Source organism: Chiloscyllium plagiosum, chromosome 7 (assembly GCF_004010195.1).
Source record: "Chiloscyllium plagiosum isolate BGI_BamShark_2017 chromosome 7, ASM401019v2, whole genome shotgun sequence".
NCBI classification, from domain to species: domain Eukaryota; kingdom Metazoa; phylum Chordata; class Chondrichthyes; order Orectolobiformes; family Hemiscylliidae; genus Chiloscyllium; species Chiloscyllium plagiosum.
In genome coordinates this window covers 17,946,115-17,964,275 of record NC_057716.1, presented here as the reverse complement: position 1 = coordinate 17,964,275, position 18,161 = coordinate 17,946,115, and the positions used below count along the sequence as shown (strand labels likewise).

At 44.8% G+C, this 18,161-nt stretch overlaps 1 protein-coding gene across 1 annotated transcript; it reads left to right on the top strand.

Annotated features, from left to right (window-relative positions):
- The first annotated feature begins 1,220 nt into the window (after nt 1-1,220).
- LOC122551361 lies at nt 1,221-7,299 on the top strand. Its single transcript, XM_043693115.1, has 2 exons — nt 1,221-2,095; nt 5,520-7,299. The coding sequence occupies exons 1-2, from the start codon at nt 1,288-1,290 to the stop codon at nt 5,555-5,557; spliced, it is 846 nt and encodes a 281-aa protein (XP_043549050.1). The 5' UTR covers nt 1,221-1,287; the 3' UTR covers nt 5,558-7,299.
- The last annotated feature ends 10,862 nt before the right edge of the window (nt 7,300-18,161 follow it).

Genomic DNA, 18,161 nt, shown 5'->3' with positions numbered 1-18,161 from the left:
CTTAACCAGGACACTCGTTGAATTATTAATCACGTTTTTTAAAGCAGCGTTGCTTGTTTCCCTCGCAGTTCTCCTTTCTTTCTGCTTCCTGGGCTTCCTGCAATTTGATATCACAAATGATTTACCATGGAGTGGAAATGTATTACATGATTAGTTACCTTACATACAATAGTTACCTTACACCGGCGTTAGCCGGTGCCTTCACTGTCACTGGAAAGGTGAAAGAGACTGAAAATGTGAACTGTCATATCCGGATGGCTAATTCGAGTGAGTTTGTTGAATAGTTTTCAACCTTAAAACATGGTTATTGCTGGAGTCCCTCGTGAAAATGGCAATGCCAGAATTCAGGCAAAAGGTTAATTCGGACATTCAAAATACAGGCCTGCATCGTTTCCGGTTCATCTTTTAATAATTTCTCGGACACCAATTAGTTGAGTTTTGTTCCTGTTAGAAACAGATCTTTTTTACAATACAGACCGAAGGCCAGTCGGGCCGGTCTATCTGTGCCAGCTCTTCACAGCTCGAGCCAGCCCCAGCCAGTAAATTATCGGTGCTCTGCTAGGTGTGTTCACCAATTTGATTTAGTGAGAAAAGATTCCGAATAATGCTTTTTTTTTAAACTTGTATGGTTGACGTACAGCAATAAGTTAGTGAAACTTGGCGGACGGTAGATGTCCTTTGTTCCACTACCCATTCCATCTTATAGTGTTGTGATTGCATAATTCTTGCTGTATTTACCAAACAAGAGGCGATCAGTTTTCTACCAAGTTGTGCGAGGTTTGTTCAGACACCTGTACAGGACTTGAATGGGTTATAAAAACAGAAATTCTGAAGAAGGGTCCCTTCTCTCCACAGATGCTGCCAGACCTGTTGAGAATTACCAGCAATTTCTGATTTCCAGCATCCGCAGTACTTTTGAGTTTTCTTTTGTTCGGATGGTTACAGTCCAGTACATTTTCTCTCGCTGGCTTGACTGCATTTTCCCGTGTTCTGTTGCTAATTGCCTATTAACTCTGGCTAGGACAGTGTAGGTAGAAGGCAACTCAAGTATCCGCTCTCTCCCCCACCTCCCTTACTCTCCACCGCCTCATTATTCTTCATCATCATGTGTTTCTGACAGTCGACGTTACAAACTAATTGAAGTTGGCAATATGTCTGTTATAAGTCTCGCCGCTGAAATAGTCAATTGTCACCGAAACAAGGCTGAAAAGATAAACACTTTATGCCATCTGTAAACATCAGGGTCTGTGTGGGAGGCGAGTCAAGGGGGTGACCTGCCACGGGAGAATGGGCCACTGCATTGTTCCTGGAGTTACCCCATCACCCGAGATGTTGGCGGGCAATGGGAGAGCGCCCATGTGTACCTCCTCATCAGCTCCTTCTTTGAGATGGGCAGAACAAGGAGGAAGGTGTCCCCGCTGCGCAGCAAGCAACTATTTAACATGGGGGCTTGGTGATGCTGCCCAGCACTGTCCGTGTGCATCCTCCCCGGGTTCAGTTCGCCAGGCAGCTCGGGCCATGGACGATTGCCTGCTGGACTTCGACCAGGATGCGGCCGGGGAGCTGGCTTTCTGGGGTCAGTTGGACTCACACGCTCAGCTCCAGAATCAATGGGATGGCCTGAATTTGGAATGTCCTCCCGTCAGTGACCAGCTGTCTCCGTGGTCGTCCTACTCCTGCCAGTCCGCCTTCCCCGAGGCGCAGTTTGCCTTGCTGGACCTGGATCTGCAGTCTTTGCAAATCGAGGGCAGTGCCGGAGAGGACAGCTCCTGCTCGGAGGAGCCGCACTCCCAGCAACGCCGCCAGCGCCGGCACGTCCCTGCTCACCCCTACAAGGCGCAGAGGTACGCGGCGAATATTCGGGAGAGGAAACGGATGCTGAGCATCAACTCCGCCTTCGAGGAACTCCGGTGTCACGTCCCAACCTTCCCGTACGAGAAGCGCTTGTCCAAGATCGACACTCTGCGGCTGGCTATTGCCTACATCGCTCTGCTCCGAGAAATCCTGGTGTCCGGCTGTGAGCCCAAGGCTTACCTGGAGCAGTGCCTGCAGAGCGGCTATCAGAGCAAGCAGGATGCAGTCTGGAACACCAGCGGTGAGTTCAATCAGCTGGAAAAGCTCTTGGGGTAAAGTCTGTGGAGAGGGAAGCAGAGGTCATCAGGGTCGCTGGCCGGGTACTGATAAGAGGTTAGCCGAGCTGAATGTTTAAAGACGGCCCCTAACAGCGGGCTCTCTGAAGATGGAATGCACTTTCCCAACCTCTCCTGCAATCCTACAGCATGGCTTTCTATTGTAGAGTGTGCAACAGGTCACTCTACCTGCAACCGTCAAGCTACCCAAATTTCTTGCAGGTACACGACTCTTAGTGCAAGATGTCAGTGAGCAAATTTGGGTTGGGGGGGGGGGCACATTGTGTCTCAGCAAACTAATCAGCTCGGCCAGAAGCTGGTCATCTCTCCTTCCGGCCGCGCTGTTGACGGTGGAAGTCAGTGGCGTTATATCCCGAGGGCCGGCCTTCCAGCTATCTCGAGTTCAGCGTAAAGCTGTACAACGCTGTGCTAGACCCCCCAGTCGCAGCTTTCCCAATAATACTGGGAGATAAATTGTGTTAGACCAGACTTGCGTGGGTGAAGCCCCTTCCACTCATCAGAATGCTCTAACCCGTTTTTTGTTTTAGCAGCAATTAAGTCATTTTGGAAGTGGCATCACTCTTATGACGGACGGATTCCAATTTGCACACAGCCAGCTCCTACAAACAGCGATGTGATTAAGACCACGTCGTTTGATTTAGTTGGGGGATGGGGAGATATTGGCCAGGGAACTGGGGAGATCTCCCCTGCTCTTCTTCAAACTAAATAGCGCATTGGGACCTTTAATATCCACCTCAAAGAGAAGCTAGGGCATCCGTCAATGACTCAACTAACATACAACACCTCAAAGATTTATAGAGTGCAACTTGAACCCACTACTTTCCGACTCAGTGAGATTCCATATGAGCTGAACAAGAACAGTATCTTTAACACAGGCAGAAAAAACACACCCAATTTTGCCTCAAATTAGTGCAATCAGGAAAATTCGAAGAAGGTTATATTACTTAACAACGAAGTAAAATACAGGTTTTAAGAAAGGGCTTGAAAGAAGCCAGGTCTGTGACAAGTTTAGCAATGGAGTGTCAGTCTGGTCTTAGAGTACCAGCACCAGGGTCCGAGGTTCGATTCCAGCCTCCGGCGACTGTCTGTGTGGGGTTTGCACATTCTCCCCGTGTTTCCTCCCACAGTCCAACGATGTGCAGGCCAGGTGAATTGGCCATGCTAAATTGCCCATAGTGTTAGGAGCATTAGTCAGAAGGAAGTGGGTCTGGGTGGATTGCTTTTCGGAGGGTCGGTGTGGACTGGTTGGGCCGAAGGGCCTGTTTCCACACTGTTGGGAATCTAATCTACTGTAAGCAACGCCGTCGATGATTGGGCAAAGGTAAATGTGACTGCACAAGTGGACAGGGTTGAAAATGTTAAGGTCCTCAAATGGCAGTAAGATTTGGAGACGTCGTTACAAAAATGAAAGAACTGAGAACACGAAGGAGTTACAACACAAAGTTGAATTTTAAATTTAAGGATTTTAAGGAGCTAATGTAGACAGGTTGGGAGCAGCAAGGTCATAGAATTATCGAGCTGTACAGCGCCGAAATGACTCTTCGGTCAAACTCGTCCATGCTGACCCGATATCCGAAATTAATCTAGTCCTGTTTGCCAGCATTTGGCCCATATCCCTTTTAAACCCATCCTATTCATGTAACCATCCAGATGTCTTTTAAGTGTTATAATTTTACCAACCTCCACCACTTCCTCTGACAGTTCTTTCCATGCACGCACCACTCTCTGTATGAAAAGGTTGCCCTTTGATTCGCTTTTAAATCTCTCCCCTCTCACTTTAAACCTATACCATCTAGTTTTTGACTCTCCTACCCTGGAGAAAAGACCTAGGCTATTCACTTTATCCACGATTTTATAAAATAAGGTGACCTCTATAAGGTCATCCCTCAGCCTCCGATGCTCCAGGGAAAACAGCCCCAGCCTATTCTGCTTCTCCACATAGCTCAAACCCTCCAACCCTCGCAATATTCTTGTAAACCTTTTCTGAACTCTTTCAAATTTAACAACGCCTTTCCAATAGCAGCAAGACCGGAATTAAACACAGTCTTCTAAAAGTGGCCTGAACAATGTCCTGTAACCCGCAACGTGACATTCCAACTCTTATACTCAATGCATTGAGCAATAAAGGCAAGTGTACCAAATGTTTTCTTCTCTACCCTGTCTGTTTGTGACTCCACTTTCAAGGAAGTATGAACCTTTACTCTAAGGTTTATTTGTTCAGCAGCATTCCCCAGGATCCTGTAATTAACTGTGTAAATCCTGCTCTGATTTTCATTACAAAATATTTATCTAAATTAATCTCCATTTGCCACTCCTCGGCCCATTGGCCCATCTGATCAAGGCCCCATTGTACTCCGAGATAGTCTCATTCGCTGTCTACTACACCACCAATCTTGGTGTCATCAAAGCATTCCCATCCAAATCATTTGGACCCAGCACTGATCCTTGCGGCACACTGCTGGTCACAGGTAACCAGCCCAAAAAAACAATCCTCCACCACCACCCTCTAACTTCTACCCTCGAGCCAATTTTGCACCCAGATGGCTAGACCTACCTAGAAACGTTTTGAGACTTGAGTTTAGAATTCAGTGTTAGTATTGAGGCAGAAGTCAAGTTGATCTTTGCAGGCATTATATTCTAAGTTACCCTTGGCCACTGTTGTGGAGAGCTTTAGCACATGCATTTAGAGCTCTGTTTTACTTAGTTGAGGAGTAAATGGAACCAGCAATGTGCATTCTGCTGTCTCTCACTGTTCAAAGCATATATTCTTAGAAGCATAAAACACTTCGGGGGCATTTGGTCCACTGTGTCCACGCTAGCTCTTTGAAAGGGCTGTTCAAATAATCCCATTCCCACGGCCTTTCCACATAATCCGTTTTGAATTTCTATTTTGAAAATGTAACCAATTTTCTTTTGAAATTTACCAATGTTTCAGCTTCCGCAATCCTTTTAAACATATATTCTAAATTATAATTACTCAATTGGCCAAAAAGACTCGTCATCTTCCCTTCTGGTTTTATTGCCTGTTAAGTATATGATTTCTTTTTACCTTCCTACCAGTGGGAGTAGTTTCCCCTTGTTTATAAATACTATCAAGTTGTCTTTGTTGTAGTTTCTTGGGCACCTTTTTTGTAGCCCAGCTGCCTAAACCATGCAGCGTTGAAGGCTGCAAATGGGAAGCTTCGCTTTTAGCAATTATTCGCTGGGCTGCAGTTAACCAATTTGATTCTGCAACTCTGGGCGAATTAAACCAATGAAGTTGTTCTTTTCAAATGAGGGATTAATTACTTTGGCTTGTAAAAGAAATACTCATTGAAACGTATTTAAAGCCATCTACTTTGTCTTTCGTGCCTTTTTGTTCCTTTGCAGATCTGACAGCCCGTCTTTCTTGGATAAAGTGGGATTAGTGCTATTTTGGAGCTTCCCCAGCCTCGTGCGGTGACGTCACTCCCGGGTACCAGCTGCTGCTTCCCAGCGCCCTGGGGGTCACTGCGCCTGCGCGGTTTAGCTCCATTGAAGATAGTGAAAAACTCCAGACCTCTGACAATTGATCTTCGCAAAGCTCCCAAGCTATCTAAACTCACTGTCTTTCTCTTGCTCTCTCTCCCTCTTGCTCTCTCTCGCTCTGTCCAGGCTGTGGTTAATATTATGATCTATTTAGTTTCAAGTACACTTTAATTTGCTTTGGCAACGTTGACAGCTAAATAATACTTGAATCGAACGGTTTGACTTTACAATGTAATATTTAAGGTCCAGTCGTAGCAATCCCTTCACTAAAGGACACCCGAACCCCACCACAGAAATTGCTTATTTGCAGATAGGTGAGGTTGGGACTGCGAGGGAAAAGATGCCGAATGGAAGACAGCCGCATTCTTTCACAACCTTTCACTTAATGTTTTTTTTTCACTGGACTGGATATTTGCCTGCACATCAAGAAAACGTACTTTATAAATGTTCCAAATTTCATTTCGTCTGTAAAACAAAATTGGGTCGAGGCTTTAAAGTCGTTTGTCATTTACTGTTCGGCCCACCTTTGGGTCGAATGCTAAGTTGTTTTTGTTTCCTCTCTCACGTATACCCTGTTTCTGTACTGTCTCGAAAGTTCTATTGATTTTGTACGTACTTTTTTTGTTCTGCCTTTCGCCGACTGCGCCACAGTCAGATTTAAAAGAACGTTAAAAGAGGGGTTTTAACCAGGAGAGCCGGGTCATTGCTAGGAAAACAGCCTTCACAGAATTGTCAGCTCCTGGAAATAAGTGATGGAGAAACCCAGGTGTAACTCCGGCTCTGGGGAGAACGAACACAGTCTGTGTTATGTCACGTATTTAATAATCGTTTCAAATAAAATCGTATGCTTAAAAACGCTTTGACAAAGTCCGTAAAACAAATCGAGGTCACGACTAAATGAGACCAAAGAAAATCAAAGTGTTCTTTTTTCAAACCAAAAACAGAAATTGCTGGAAAAGCGCAGCAGGTCTGGCAGCATCTTTGCAAAGAAATCAGAGTTAACATTTCGGATGGAGTAACCTTTCCTCAGAACTGGAGGAATTCTGTGAAAGGGAATTCTGTCTCCCTCAAAGCGTTGGAACGACGAATTGTAATGGCCCGAACATCTGTATTGAGGAAAGTTGTGGTAGAATAAATTGTCCTTTTTAAAAATAATTTATCCGTACTGCTGTCCGGTTTTCATATTCCGATATGTCGGGATTTTAAGTTCACATACCGGAGGATTTGTTCAGCCTGTTAGCAGTGCCTCACTGATGAACACTGGCTGTTGATTCAGACCAGAGACATTTGTTGGAGTACTGTTTGCCTCCTCTATGGATGCTGCCTGTCCTGCTGAACATTGCCAGCACCACCTCTCACAATCTTCACACGAGACTGGCGGCGCCGTGCGTGGGAACGATCTTATGGAAAAGTCAGTCGTTACGAGAGAAAAGTCGAAATTGTTCCCGTCAAACAGGTTTAACTTAAATTGAAATCCCGCAGACTTTGCAGGAAAACACAAGCTCATGAAATTATAAACCATCAAGCTGGAGAGAGGGTGGGGGTCGCGCATTCCGCTAGCAGGTTTTAAACTGTAGTTACATTCCTTTTAGGAGGATCCTGGAAGATGAAGGAGAGTCGCTCCGAAAGCTAGTGTGCTTCCAATTAAACCTGTTGGACTATAACCTGGTGTTGTGTGATTTTTAACTTTTATGAGGACGTTGCATAGGGTTGGGGAGGGGGCTACAGGGAGTTTTCGTGCCACTGCAGTCACAGCATGCAAAGTAACAGGAACGATAGCGTGAACATGAGGTGGACGCCTATACACAGATGGCTCGGATGTGCTGTGAACTGTCTGACTGCCCAGGTCTCTTAGAAAGGTAACTCTGAAGACAAAGGGACACAGCCTCTCACTTGCTGCTGCTCTGAGTTTCACTTGCAATCTGCTTCGGATTGAAAAGAAAAGTTGAATCATTTGGTCCATAAATTATTAGAAAGTCAACAAAGTGATAAAAAGAAACGAATTAATCCATGTTCTCGACGCAGCGTTATACCACAGGTCAAACAAAAATGAAATATTGCCAAATACTAGTTAATGCGGTCGAATCTTGTGGAATTCGCATGTGCAAGAGAACACAGCGACAGGATAACAACTGAGCACAGGGTCGAAATCAATTAATTTAGCTGCATATACTTTTCTTTTTGTCACAATCCCTCGAGAGGCTGACTGCGTGTGATTTTGCGGGGAAGGTGGCTGCCTGACTGCATGTGGGTGTGACTGCTTATGGACGTGAGTGATAGCGCATGGATGTGTGTTTGATATCGTGGGGGGCGGGTGTGTGTGAGTGCGTGTGGGGAGCTGTCTGACACCGTGTGGGTGTGGCGGCGGGGCATTGGTGTTCTGTCTGTATGTCCGACGTAGTATCACAATGAATTAGGCATCTGAGTCTGCATATCTAGTACTCGCCTATGTCTGGGTCTGCATGTTTAATTGTGCTGCCGTGCACCTTTGTAACTTGTGCTTCAGTAAATCTCAATGTGAAGGTGTGTGTTAATTGGATATGTCTGTATGTTTAGCCAATGAATATGTCTCTGACTCTATCTGTGCAGGAACAGATCCATAAATCTAAATGTATTTGTACATATATGCATGCATCTTGTGTATATCTTTGAGTGTAAAAAGCTGGAGTAACTGCATTCTGCACCTACCTTTGAATGGACAAGTCACTCGATATTTGAGCGTGTCTATGGGGTTCTGACTCATTGTATTTGTAATGGTACGTGGCTCCCGCATTGACAATTTAATTCACTGCACATTGAGCGTGCAGATGGAACAGAGCAATTCCCCACGGTACATTGTTCGATATTTCAATTGTGTTAACTGCAGAATCTCGGAATTAATCTGCTCCCTTCGATTACTATTACATATTGAGGCTGTAAGAGACTGACGGGCAACCTAGCTCTGACAGGACAGATTTCAGTGGAAGTTTCAAATACTTGAGTTGGGATTTAAATACAATCCACTTCGAAATCAGATAGGAAAAGAAACGGTCTGCAATTAACCTGGTTCTTCAGCTCAAAAAAATCCCCAGAGTATATTTAACCAATATGGGTTTTACTTTCCAGATTCCAATATCTTTTGTTGAACTGCTTATATCAACGTTTCAAAAATGCGCATACATACTTATGCGCCTATCTATGATTCCACTGTACAGTTTACCACCCTCCGTTTGAAGATCTGTGTCGCAACTCTATTGGTACATGGCTCTTGCATTGGAAGGAGTGAGCGACGTTTAGTCCTGACCCCTGGGGTTTAATTGATTTGGGGATGATTGTAGGGCTCCTTTATCAGTCGATAATGAGCTGTCTGTTTTCTTTTAAAATTAACTTATTTTTAGGATAACGGTGTGCGTGGGAAGGGGGTGGGGTGAGGTGACAAGTCAATTTGTTCATTATGCCCGCCCGGCCTCTGGTTCAACCTGAGAACCCAGTCCATACCCAGAAGAAAATATGGGGAACAGGAAGGAAAATCGGATAATAGGATTTTACAATTCAATTTACGCATTCAGGAATGGTTAGCAGTGGACTCTTGAGCTACTACACCAAGACCGATGGGTTTTTACACATCACACTGACATCTCACTGAGAAACTCGACGGGGTCGTTCGTATAATGACAACGACCAAGGCATCAGCTTCAGTATCAGCCGCTCGGTCTTGAGTGTCTCACTCTGGTTCCCCTAAAGCATATCCAAGTCACCTAAGGCCGGCAGCTGAGATTCTTGCGCGATTTGGGTGACCGGGGTTCCAACAGCCCGAAAGTATCTCATCAGCATCCATGCCAAAACAAATTGAGCACTTAGCCAACCAGCTTTCACACTAATCGCCTTCACCACCATCATGGTAGCATCAGTGTGTACCATCTACCACCTGCAACTGGTCAAGTCTTCTCCCAACATCACCCTCCATACACGCGCGTGCGGAAAGTCAAGGGAGCAGAGGTCTGGGGAACATCTCCTCTCCAAGTCAAGCACCCTTGCCGCCTAACCGTCAACGTGGGAGCCAAGTCCACTCTCAGCGTCTCAAGTACAACAGAGGGATTGATAATAAGCGCCCGCCTAGATTTCACGCCCGTATCCAAATAATGAAGTCAAAAAAGAAGAAATTTTGCCAGTCTCGCCCCTGTATCTGAACAACTGGTACTAAATCCTGTGATTAGAAAGTCGGCCTCCTACTCTACTGTGCAGCTATTTTAGCCTCCAAATCAAAGGACCATGACCAAAAGCCAGGCCCAGTATAGCTGGCCGTGCTGATCCCAATAAGCAGTTGCACAGCATGGTGTACAGGAAAGTATCTAGTCCTCCTCAGAGGGAAATGTGCTTCTGAAACGCCTACAGGCACATGACAAAGGGTTAGCTCCCAACAACTGTTCTTGCTCCTGAACCAACCCTTCCACTGCCAGACATCACTAAAACACCACCAAGTGATCCGACAAAAGTCGGGAGTGAAAGCAGTGTCCTGATTGGTGCTCCCGCAGTAAGTCGCACGTGTCGAAAATACAGCAAGTGTCCAGATCGAAATGACCCACTGCTGTCTAAAACTCGAGGGCTACCAACATCTGATACACGTCAAGTTTCAAACAAGTTAAACATTTCTCTTTTTTTTATATGGGTAAAGGAGATCTACTTTTTTTTCAATACATTCTAATTGTTAATATATTGAAATGTTCATAGCCGTGCAATCTTTTTGATTATCGTTTTATAGACCATTATTGTCATATTTGCATTGCACGGTATTATCACAATTAATCACCCGGCGCTGTGACACTTGATCGAAATAACCGGTGTGAAGCGTTTTTGCTGAGTGAAGGCCATGATCAACACGGATTGAAAAATTCATGCAGCAAGCAATATGATTATCCCTTAATACTGCATCCCAAAACCCAAAGCACCAACCTATTCAGTTTTTAATACCGAACCATTGTTCTGGCGATGTACCTGTCCGGATGTCAACTTTAGTTGACCTTTCCCTTTGCGGTCCAGCTCTGTCATGGTGCTGTGGCAGGAATGTGCATTGTTAACGCACATCTTCAAACTGAAAATTCGCAATGAATATTTAGAAAGTGTCCTCCGATCTGTTCTAATCGACGGTGTGTCTAAAAAAAAAAGGTTATGAATCCCAATCACATTCGTCGAAGTCCAACAACTGGTATTCATTTTATGCGCATGTGTATATTTTCAGAGTAAAACGTGCACTGGCTCAAAAGATGCCAGATGGAAAATATTAAAATTACGAAATGCAGAATAACCAAGATTAAGACGGCGTCCACTCCGTAATCGTCTGAAATTCCACCTGTGACTGAATGATCGTGATCGGACCCAGAAGGTTCAAATGCATTTGCGCTGGATGCAGTGATGCAGTTTAAACCGGTAACTGTAATGCTGCTTTCCCAATCTGTATTCTTGATCTCTCAAGCGCAACGTTGAAGTGGGCTTTGACTTGTGAGACCGCCACATTCCTGCGATAAATGTTTAAACGGACACCACTTCGGCTCCCCCTGCACTAATGGAAAGTTGTCAAAAAGAGAAGAGATGACCAGGTATTGCAATCGGCAGCGAGTCACAACAAGGGACGGTGAAATAAGGCACTTTTTAAGAAGAAGTTATGACCGTTTCACTTAGCCTCTACTGCGGTCAAATGCAGACCAATTTGCTTAGAATTTCAGCACGAGTGGCTTTTGAGGTCGGAGGTATTGGTAAGTGATCCACTAGGCCAGCGCTGCATCTGTGGACAATTCTCCTCTTAAATTCTGACGAAGGATCCCTGAAATGGAACTGTCGACTGTTACTATCTCCACAGATGTTGCCAGACCGGCTGAGTTTCTCCAGCAATTTCTTCGGTTTTTTTTTGCTTCTGATTTTCGATATCCGCATTTCTTTCTCTTATTTCTTTGTTAATTATGACCGTTTTGAGACTTGTTGAGAAGTTAGCCAAGAAAACAAAAAGATAGATCGTTCCAAGATTGGGACGTACCTTAGCCATTTTGTTTTTGGTGTTTTCTACAAATCCATCACATCGTAACACTGAATGAATATCTCACTGCACCAAGCCCTGTGAAATATGAATTGCTAAATGTCAATTCGTAATCTTGTCCATGAAGATGTCCAAACGAATGAGGGGGGAACCTGAAACGTCGCGTTCCATTATATTCTCATTCACCGACGTATTGTACAATTGTAAGGCATTGATTACAGTCTGATTGTTAGAGATTCTCATTTTCAGTTTTCAGTTACAACACATACAGGGGCAACCTCAGCATCGCGTTAGCTCAGAGAAATGACAGGTAAACACCAAGTACTCTTGCTCAACCTGCTGGGGAGTCAGTTCGTGATGCCCCAAAATGGGCAATCATGCACCCCTCCCTCCAAAACCAACCCCACTCCCCAATCCCCCTTTCTCATTCAATGGCCTGGACGGGGGGGTCAAGTCCGCTGAATGAAAACTGAAGAGTTTCCATCCTGATAAAATGGATTAAAGGTTCAGAGAACAGGCAGCGCTGTTCGGTTTGTTTTGTAACACGTAAAATTTTAAATGTGTTATTTTGGGGGTTTTATTTTACTGTTATCGAGATATTGAAATTAAGTTTCCCTCAGACAGATGTGTGATTTGGGGTAACTTCTTTGGATGGTCAAAATGAGGAAATTAAATCCGCCATGGAGGTGAATAGATTCCCACATCTACACACTGTCCATAAGCCGCTTCCAATAAACCCAGTGGTTGATGTCACTAAATAATTGATTTTAATAAATGTTTAACAGTCTTTCAAACCCCAGAAAGTGCGCTAAAATGATTCCATGATAACACTCACTGTGCTAAGATGGTTCCTATTAGCGCTGGAATTTTCACACAACTGTTTCACATTATCCAATCTTTGAACCTTAATTAATATGGTATCCCGAATTCGTCTGAGTTATTTACTATTAATTGTAGAATTCCCCTATTTATTGGTTTTCCTGCATTTTTGCTACAGTCGCTGATAGTGTCCAGTTTATTTTCTCGGTGATTTTTAGCCATCATGCGGAAACTGTTTTCTTTTTAATTATTTAAGGTTTTAAGTGCACCAATACAGATTAAAGGCCTGAAGTCACATTGTTATTTTTGAATTTAGGACAAAGCCGCCTAGGATCCTCGACGCCCGCTTGAAACTGGCGTCCTCTAGTGGTAATGTTGGGGAATGAGGCTTAAAAACATCACTTCCCGTCAACAAGGATTTACATTTATATAACGTCTTTCAGGACATTCTACATCATTCCCGTAGCGGTGCTTCTGAAGTGTAATTGCTAGGAAATCTGGCATCAATTTGTACACAGCAAGCTCCAACAAACAGCAATGTGAATAATAACCACTTGTTTAATGATGATAATTGATATATAAATATTGGCCAGGACGCCGCAGGAGGGCTTCTCCTTCGAAGTAATGCTGCGGGATGTGTCACGTCCACATGAGAGCACAAACATTACTTTGATTTGGTGCCTCAACCGAAAGATGGTACCTTCACCAGTGCGGCATTCCCTCAGTGCTGCACCGGTGTGTCCGGCTAGATTGTGTTCGAGTCTCTTGTGGAGTCCTGTATTTGAACCCAATGCCTACGCAAAGGCGACAGCTTGCGATCAACTAAACCCAAGTTGATCCTGAAGAGCCGCATATCAGTCAGATGTACAATCACCGCGCTCTGCAAGCCCTCCGCCATGGAGGGGGTAACTTCACACACTTCTGAGAATAAAGGGAAATCTGAAGGGACATGTTGAAACGGACATGCCCATAAAGCGAACGAATATTATAGCATAAAACGGAACACCCGCTGGACAAGCAAAGGATAAATCGGCGTGTTTATATAACACCAAAAATAAAGCAGCAAGATTTACAAGTTAAATGTCAGCTTTTACAAATGTTGGCTTTATGGTCCACAACTTTAATTTTCTTTGCTAACTAGAATCACAATCTAGGTCAATAATCGAGAGCAATCAGGTTGTAGATGTCAAAATAAATCCTAAACATTCGTTTGCGTTTCTGGCGCAAATTATTCGTAGAGTTCCGACTATTTCAAGTCAAATTTGCAGGTGACAGTGAAGCCGAATGTAATCCCTCCAGCTCTCTCTCCCTCCCGAAACAATTATACGATTGATTTTGACTCAATTTTTAAATGAACAGCTGAACACATTTTGCCAAGTGATTTACGAAGCTCGTTTGAAGTCGGGCTTATGTTAGTGGTAATGTCCCTACCCCTAGACCGAGAGACCCGGGTTCAAATCCCACCTGTTCCAGAAATGAGCAATGAACAGGTTGATTAGAAAAAAAAATAGGTTCAGTGGAAGGTTCGTTTGAAACGCTTGATTTCAGGACCCGCTGCAGGGAACTCAGGAATAGGACTTGACTGCAGCACATGGCAGCAAAATGCATGCGATTTTAATGTGTACGTTCACTGCTCGCTTTACCACCTCTGTAACCCGGCGCAGCCACAAGAATTGCCATCAATGTTGAAGGATCTCGTTTGTGACTACCCACAGTTAAATACAGGTACCGCCCCCACAGTGTTTTGAATCCAATAACTTCATTTGACCAGGCAACAAAATCTGATTTTCAGAGTCACCCTATGGATAGTTAGAAGACTCTGGGCAAGTTGAGGATAAATGATATTGGAGAATTCTCGGTATAGGCTCAGACTCGCCGGAAAAATCGGGCTTCTAAACCCAAAAAGCTACCGCGTTCAAGTCCCACCTCTGCGAGTGGGCACAGGGATCTCGGCTGCCACTCCAGGACAGCATAGATATGAAGGAGCGTTGGAGACAGTGAAGTCTGCAAATGCTGCAGATCAGAGTTGAGAGCGTGTTGCTGGAAAATCACAGCAGGTCAGGCAGATTTTCTTGCTCCTCGGATGCTGCCTGACCTGCTGTGCTTTTCCAGCAGCACACTCTCAACTATGAGGGAGCTCTGCCCAGTCCCAGCTTCCAACGAGAACCCGCTTAGATACATGTAAAAGATCCCATAGTGAAGATCAGGCGAGTTATCCCTGGCCAATACTTAGCTCTAAATTAGCATCACCAAAACGGGTTGTCAGTCACGTTGTTGTGTGTGGGAGCTTGGAGTATGCCAATTGATATTGCGTCACACTTATTAAAGTGCTTCACTGGCTGTGAAGAGATTTGATGGCGGTGGTAGTGGAAGATGCCATATACATGCACCTCTTTACTTGCATATTAATTATTTCAAGTGCCTACAAGACCTTGCTGGCTCGCGGGGGTTGGCCAATGCGGCTGTAATGAACCGGCCGAACCATTCTTTGTCACCCGGGGATGGTCTGTTTCAGCTGCCCTTGGGTTTAGCTTTGCCGGGACAGCCTGAGGAGTCCGGTCAAAGGATGCAAAACCCAAAGGCGGTGTATGAAGGTGCAGAGGGGCGGTGTTTGCATTTGAAATACAGGTGTAAGAAAGAGAGTTGAAGGCAGATTTATAGCTTTTGGTTTATTTTAATCTTACGTGGCCGCAATCATTACTTTGAACAATACTTTGTCAGTAATGGTTTATTCTGCAAATCCATTAGATGCTTGCAATGAAATTATACCGCTCTCTACGTGTTACAACATATAAAAACGAAGACACTTGTACGTTTAATAGCGAACGTCTGCGCAGGAGAATACAGGAAATTCGACGCTGATGACAAGACTGAGGAGCAGGGTGAATAAGGCAGCAAGATTTTCTGTGCTATAGAACACACCGGTTAAACCTGAAATTGGATCTTGCTCTGGTCGCTACAGAAACATCTGTTTGCCAGGGAGCTGTGAATTCCACCCCAATACAATGTATTGCCTTCTCTCTCCCTCGCTAGTTCGTTGCAAACGGCATTCACCCACTCACCTCTGTAGCGTGCTCTCTTTCGCTTTGCCGGGACGGGTCTCTTACACTGCCAGGCAATACGTTAATCTTCGTTTCTTTTTGTTACTACCTCCCATCCACCCCAACACACACACTAACGTGGAAAAAGGATGATCTTTAATTCAAAACTATGATGTGGTGGAAACCTGCTGAGGGGGTGAGTTGCCGAGAGACACCCAGCCGGTCTGAACGCCAGAACCCCGCTTTACAAATTTATGCAAACCCGGCGACAGAATAACCCATAAAGGTGGGGTCCTTTGCAAAATCCTCCGGCACTCGCCGATTCAATTTCTCTTCGTAACCCAGGAAGCATTTGCAAACTTCCCCTCCTGCAGTGATGCGCCCAAGTGTTTGAGCAAAGATGTTGTATTTCGCCTGCGTGCAGTGTTTGACTGTTGACTCCATCGAAATGTTAAAGGTTTGGCATGAAATGCAGTAAAAAGGCTGCGACAAGTGTAACGGATATTATTTCGCTGCTTGCAAACAGTCATTTTAAGAGGCGAAAATGCAGGTTGTCATAGGAACATCACGCCAGGGTTGTATAACTTTGCACTAACATTGGAAACTGAACGGTCAGACCGGCGCAAATAGCTAGAAACAACAAAAAAAGGTTGAAAAGACGTGAATGAATCGCTGCGGTGTGAACTCAGGCAATGCCTGTCCACACACACACTACAGTGGCAAGAGCCAGCGGTGACTGACAAGATTTCACAACTATTCGGTATTTTCACAGTTTACCGTAAGTTTAGGGACTTCGCTGCCCACACACACACACACCACAGCAATCAGAAAGACCAACAACAATGTTTGACAGGAGAAAGATCACCTTTTCTCGCGTGTTGACCCGAATGATTGTCTCCGAGGATCCCAGGAAGCAGTTGGCGTCCCGAATCTTAACAATTCAGCCGAAAACAATTCTGTGTGAGAATTGTGTTCCACAATTTGAGTTCAAACCGTGTTCTGTTCGAACTGTAGGAATTAAAACGGAGAAGTGAACGGTCCATTAATGGCTGAGAGGCTGGACGCTAGTTTATCAATGGCAACTCACTGGTTTGGAAGAAAATAGCAACAAATCCCCATCCCTAACCAACACAAAAAGTTGAAAATATTTTCATTTCGGTCCTTTGTCATGTTCTACCCTGAGGCTGTGTATAAGAGGAAGGGGAAATCTCCACATTATCTCTCAACTTGTCTGGTCAGGTTTTTAATCAACTCTACTCGCGTGTTTAGAAAAAAATGTTTTTTTTAATTGTTTGCAGACAGTGCATATGAAACAAACAAAATAGTTGCACTCAGAGTCATCTTGTTTGCAGAGTCGGTTAAGGGTAGCCACGGATCATTTGATACTGTCATCTGTGTGAGTCTCCATAGGTTTTCCCAGTTACTTGAACCTTGCTAACGCGGACACATCACACGGAAGACTCTGGGAATAGTTCGATATAAAGGCCACCTACATTCTATCGTTCATGTTTCTAAGCTGATGGATGCTAATGGGATTGATTCGTCATCATGGGGGATGACTGAGAAAACTTGGCATTGGTGTAAAATCTGCAAGGTGTCAAAAGGGAGTGACCATGGAGAAAGAACGCCCGGCAACTCGCAAGCACCCGTGAGCTTCACGGTTGTGTCCCGCCCATCACAGCCCACACGCTGGCCCAGGAATTTTCGCCCTGCTTTTCATCTTCTGCCACTCTATATTACACACAGCCTCCGGTCGATATGGGATTGTTGAGGCGGACTCAAGTAGAATCCTTACAGTGTGGACGCAGGCCATTCAGCCCAGTGAGTCCACACTGGCCCACTGAAGGACATTTCCACCCGGACCCACGCCGTTATTCCATCCCTGTAACCCTGCGTTTCACTTAACCTGGACACTATAGGCAATTTACCATGGCCAATCCACATAGCTTTGGATTGTGGGAGCACCGGGAGTAATCCCACGTAGACAATGTGCAAACTCCACACAAACAGCTCAAGGTTGGAGTCGAACCCCTAACCCCCAGTGCGGCAGCAATGCTAACCACCCAACCACCGAGCCGCCGAGCGGATACAGAACTGAGAAATGGGGATGGGGGCTAGGGGGGTAACAGCCCCTCACTCCCGGCATCTGAAGAAAATTGCACAAAATGTACAGAGTTTACCGGCGATCAATTTCGTGTTACTTCACCCCAGAATGAAATGGAAGACAAAAAAATAGCTCCAAGAGGAAGGAGACTGGACTAAACTGAGCCCGAAAATGCCACGAATACACTTAAAAAATGCACCCAGATTTAATAAATAATCGAGCAATGGCTGTTTGGTGTGTGATCGGCAGATGTGAGGAGATCACTCAAGAATTAATTCAATGCGGTGCTTTCAAAACTGAGATTGCAGCACTCCACTAGTTAAAAGCCAGGTTGTCTCGTGTGTTTCAGTGTGTATGTTTGTGTATTTTGTGTGTGTGTTTGAATGCGTATGTATTTGACTATACCTGTATTTCAGTCTGTGTGTATTTTAGTGTGTTTGAATGTGTGTGTATTTACGATTGTGAGCTTGTGTGTGTTTGCGTGTGTAGGTATTTGCGTGTGTAGGTATTTGCGTGTGTAGGTATTTGCG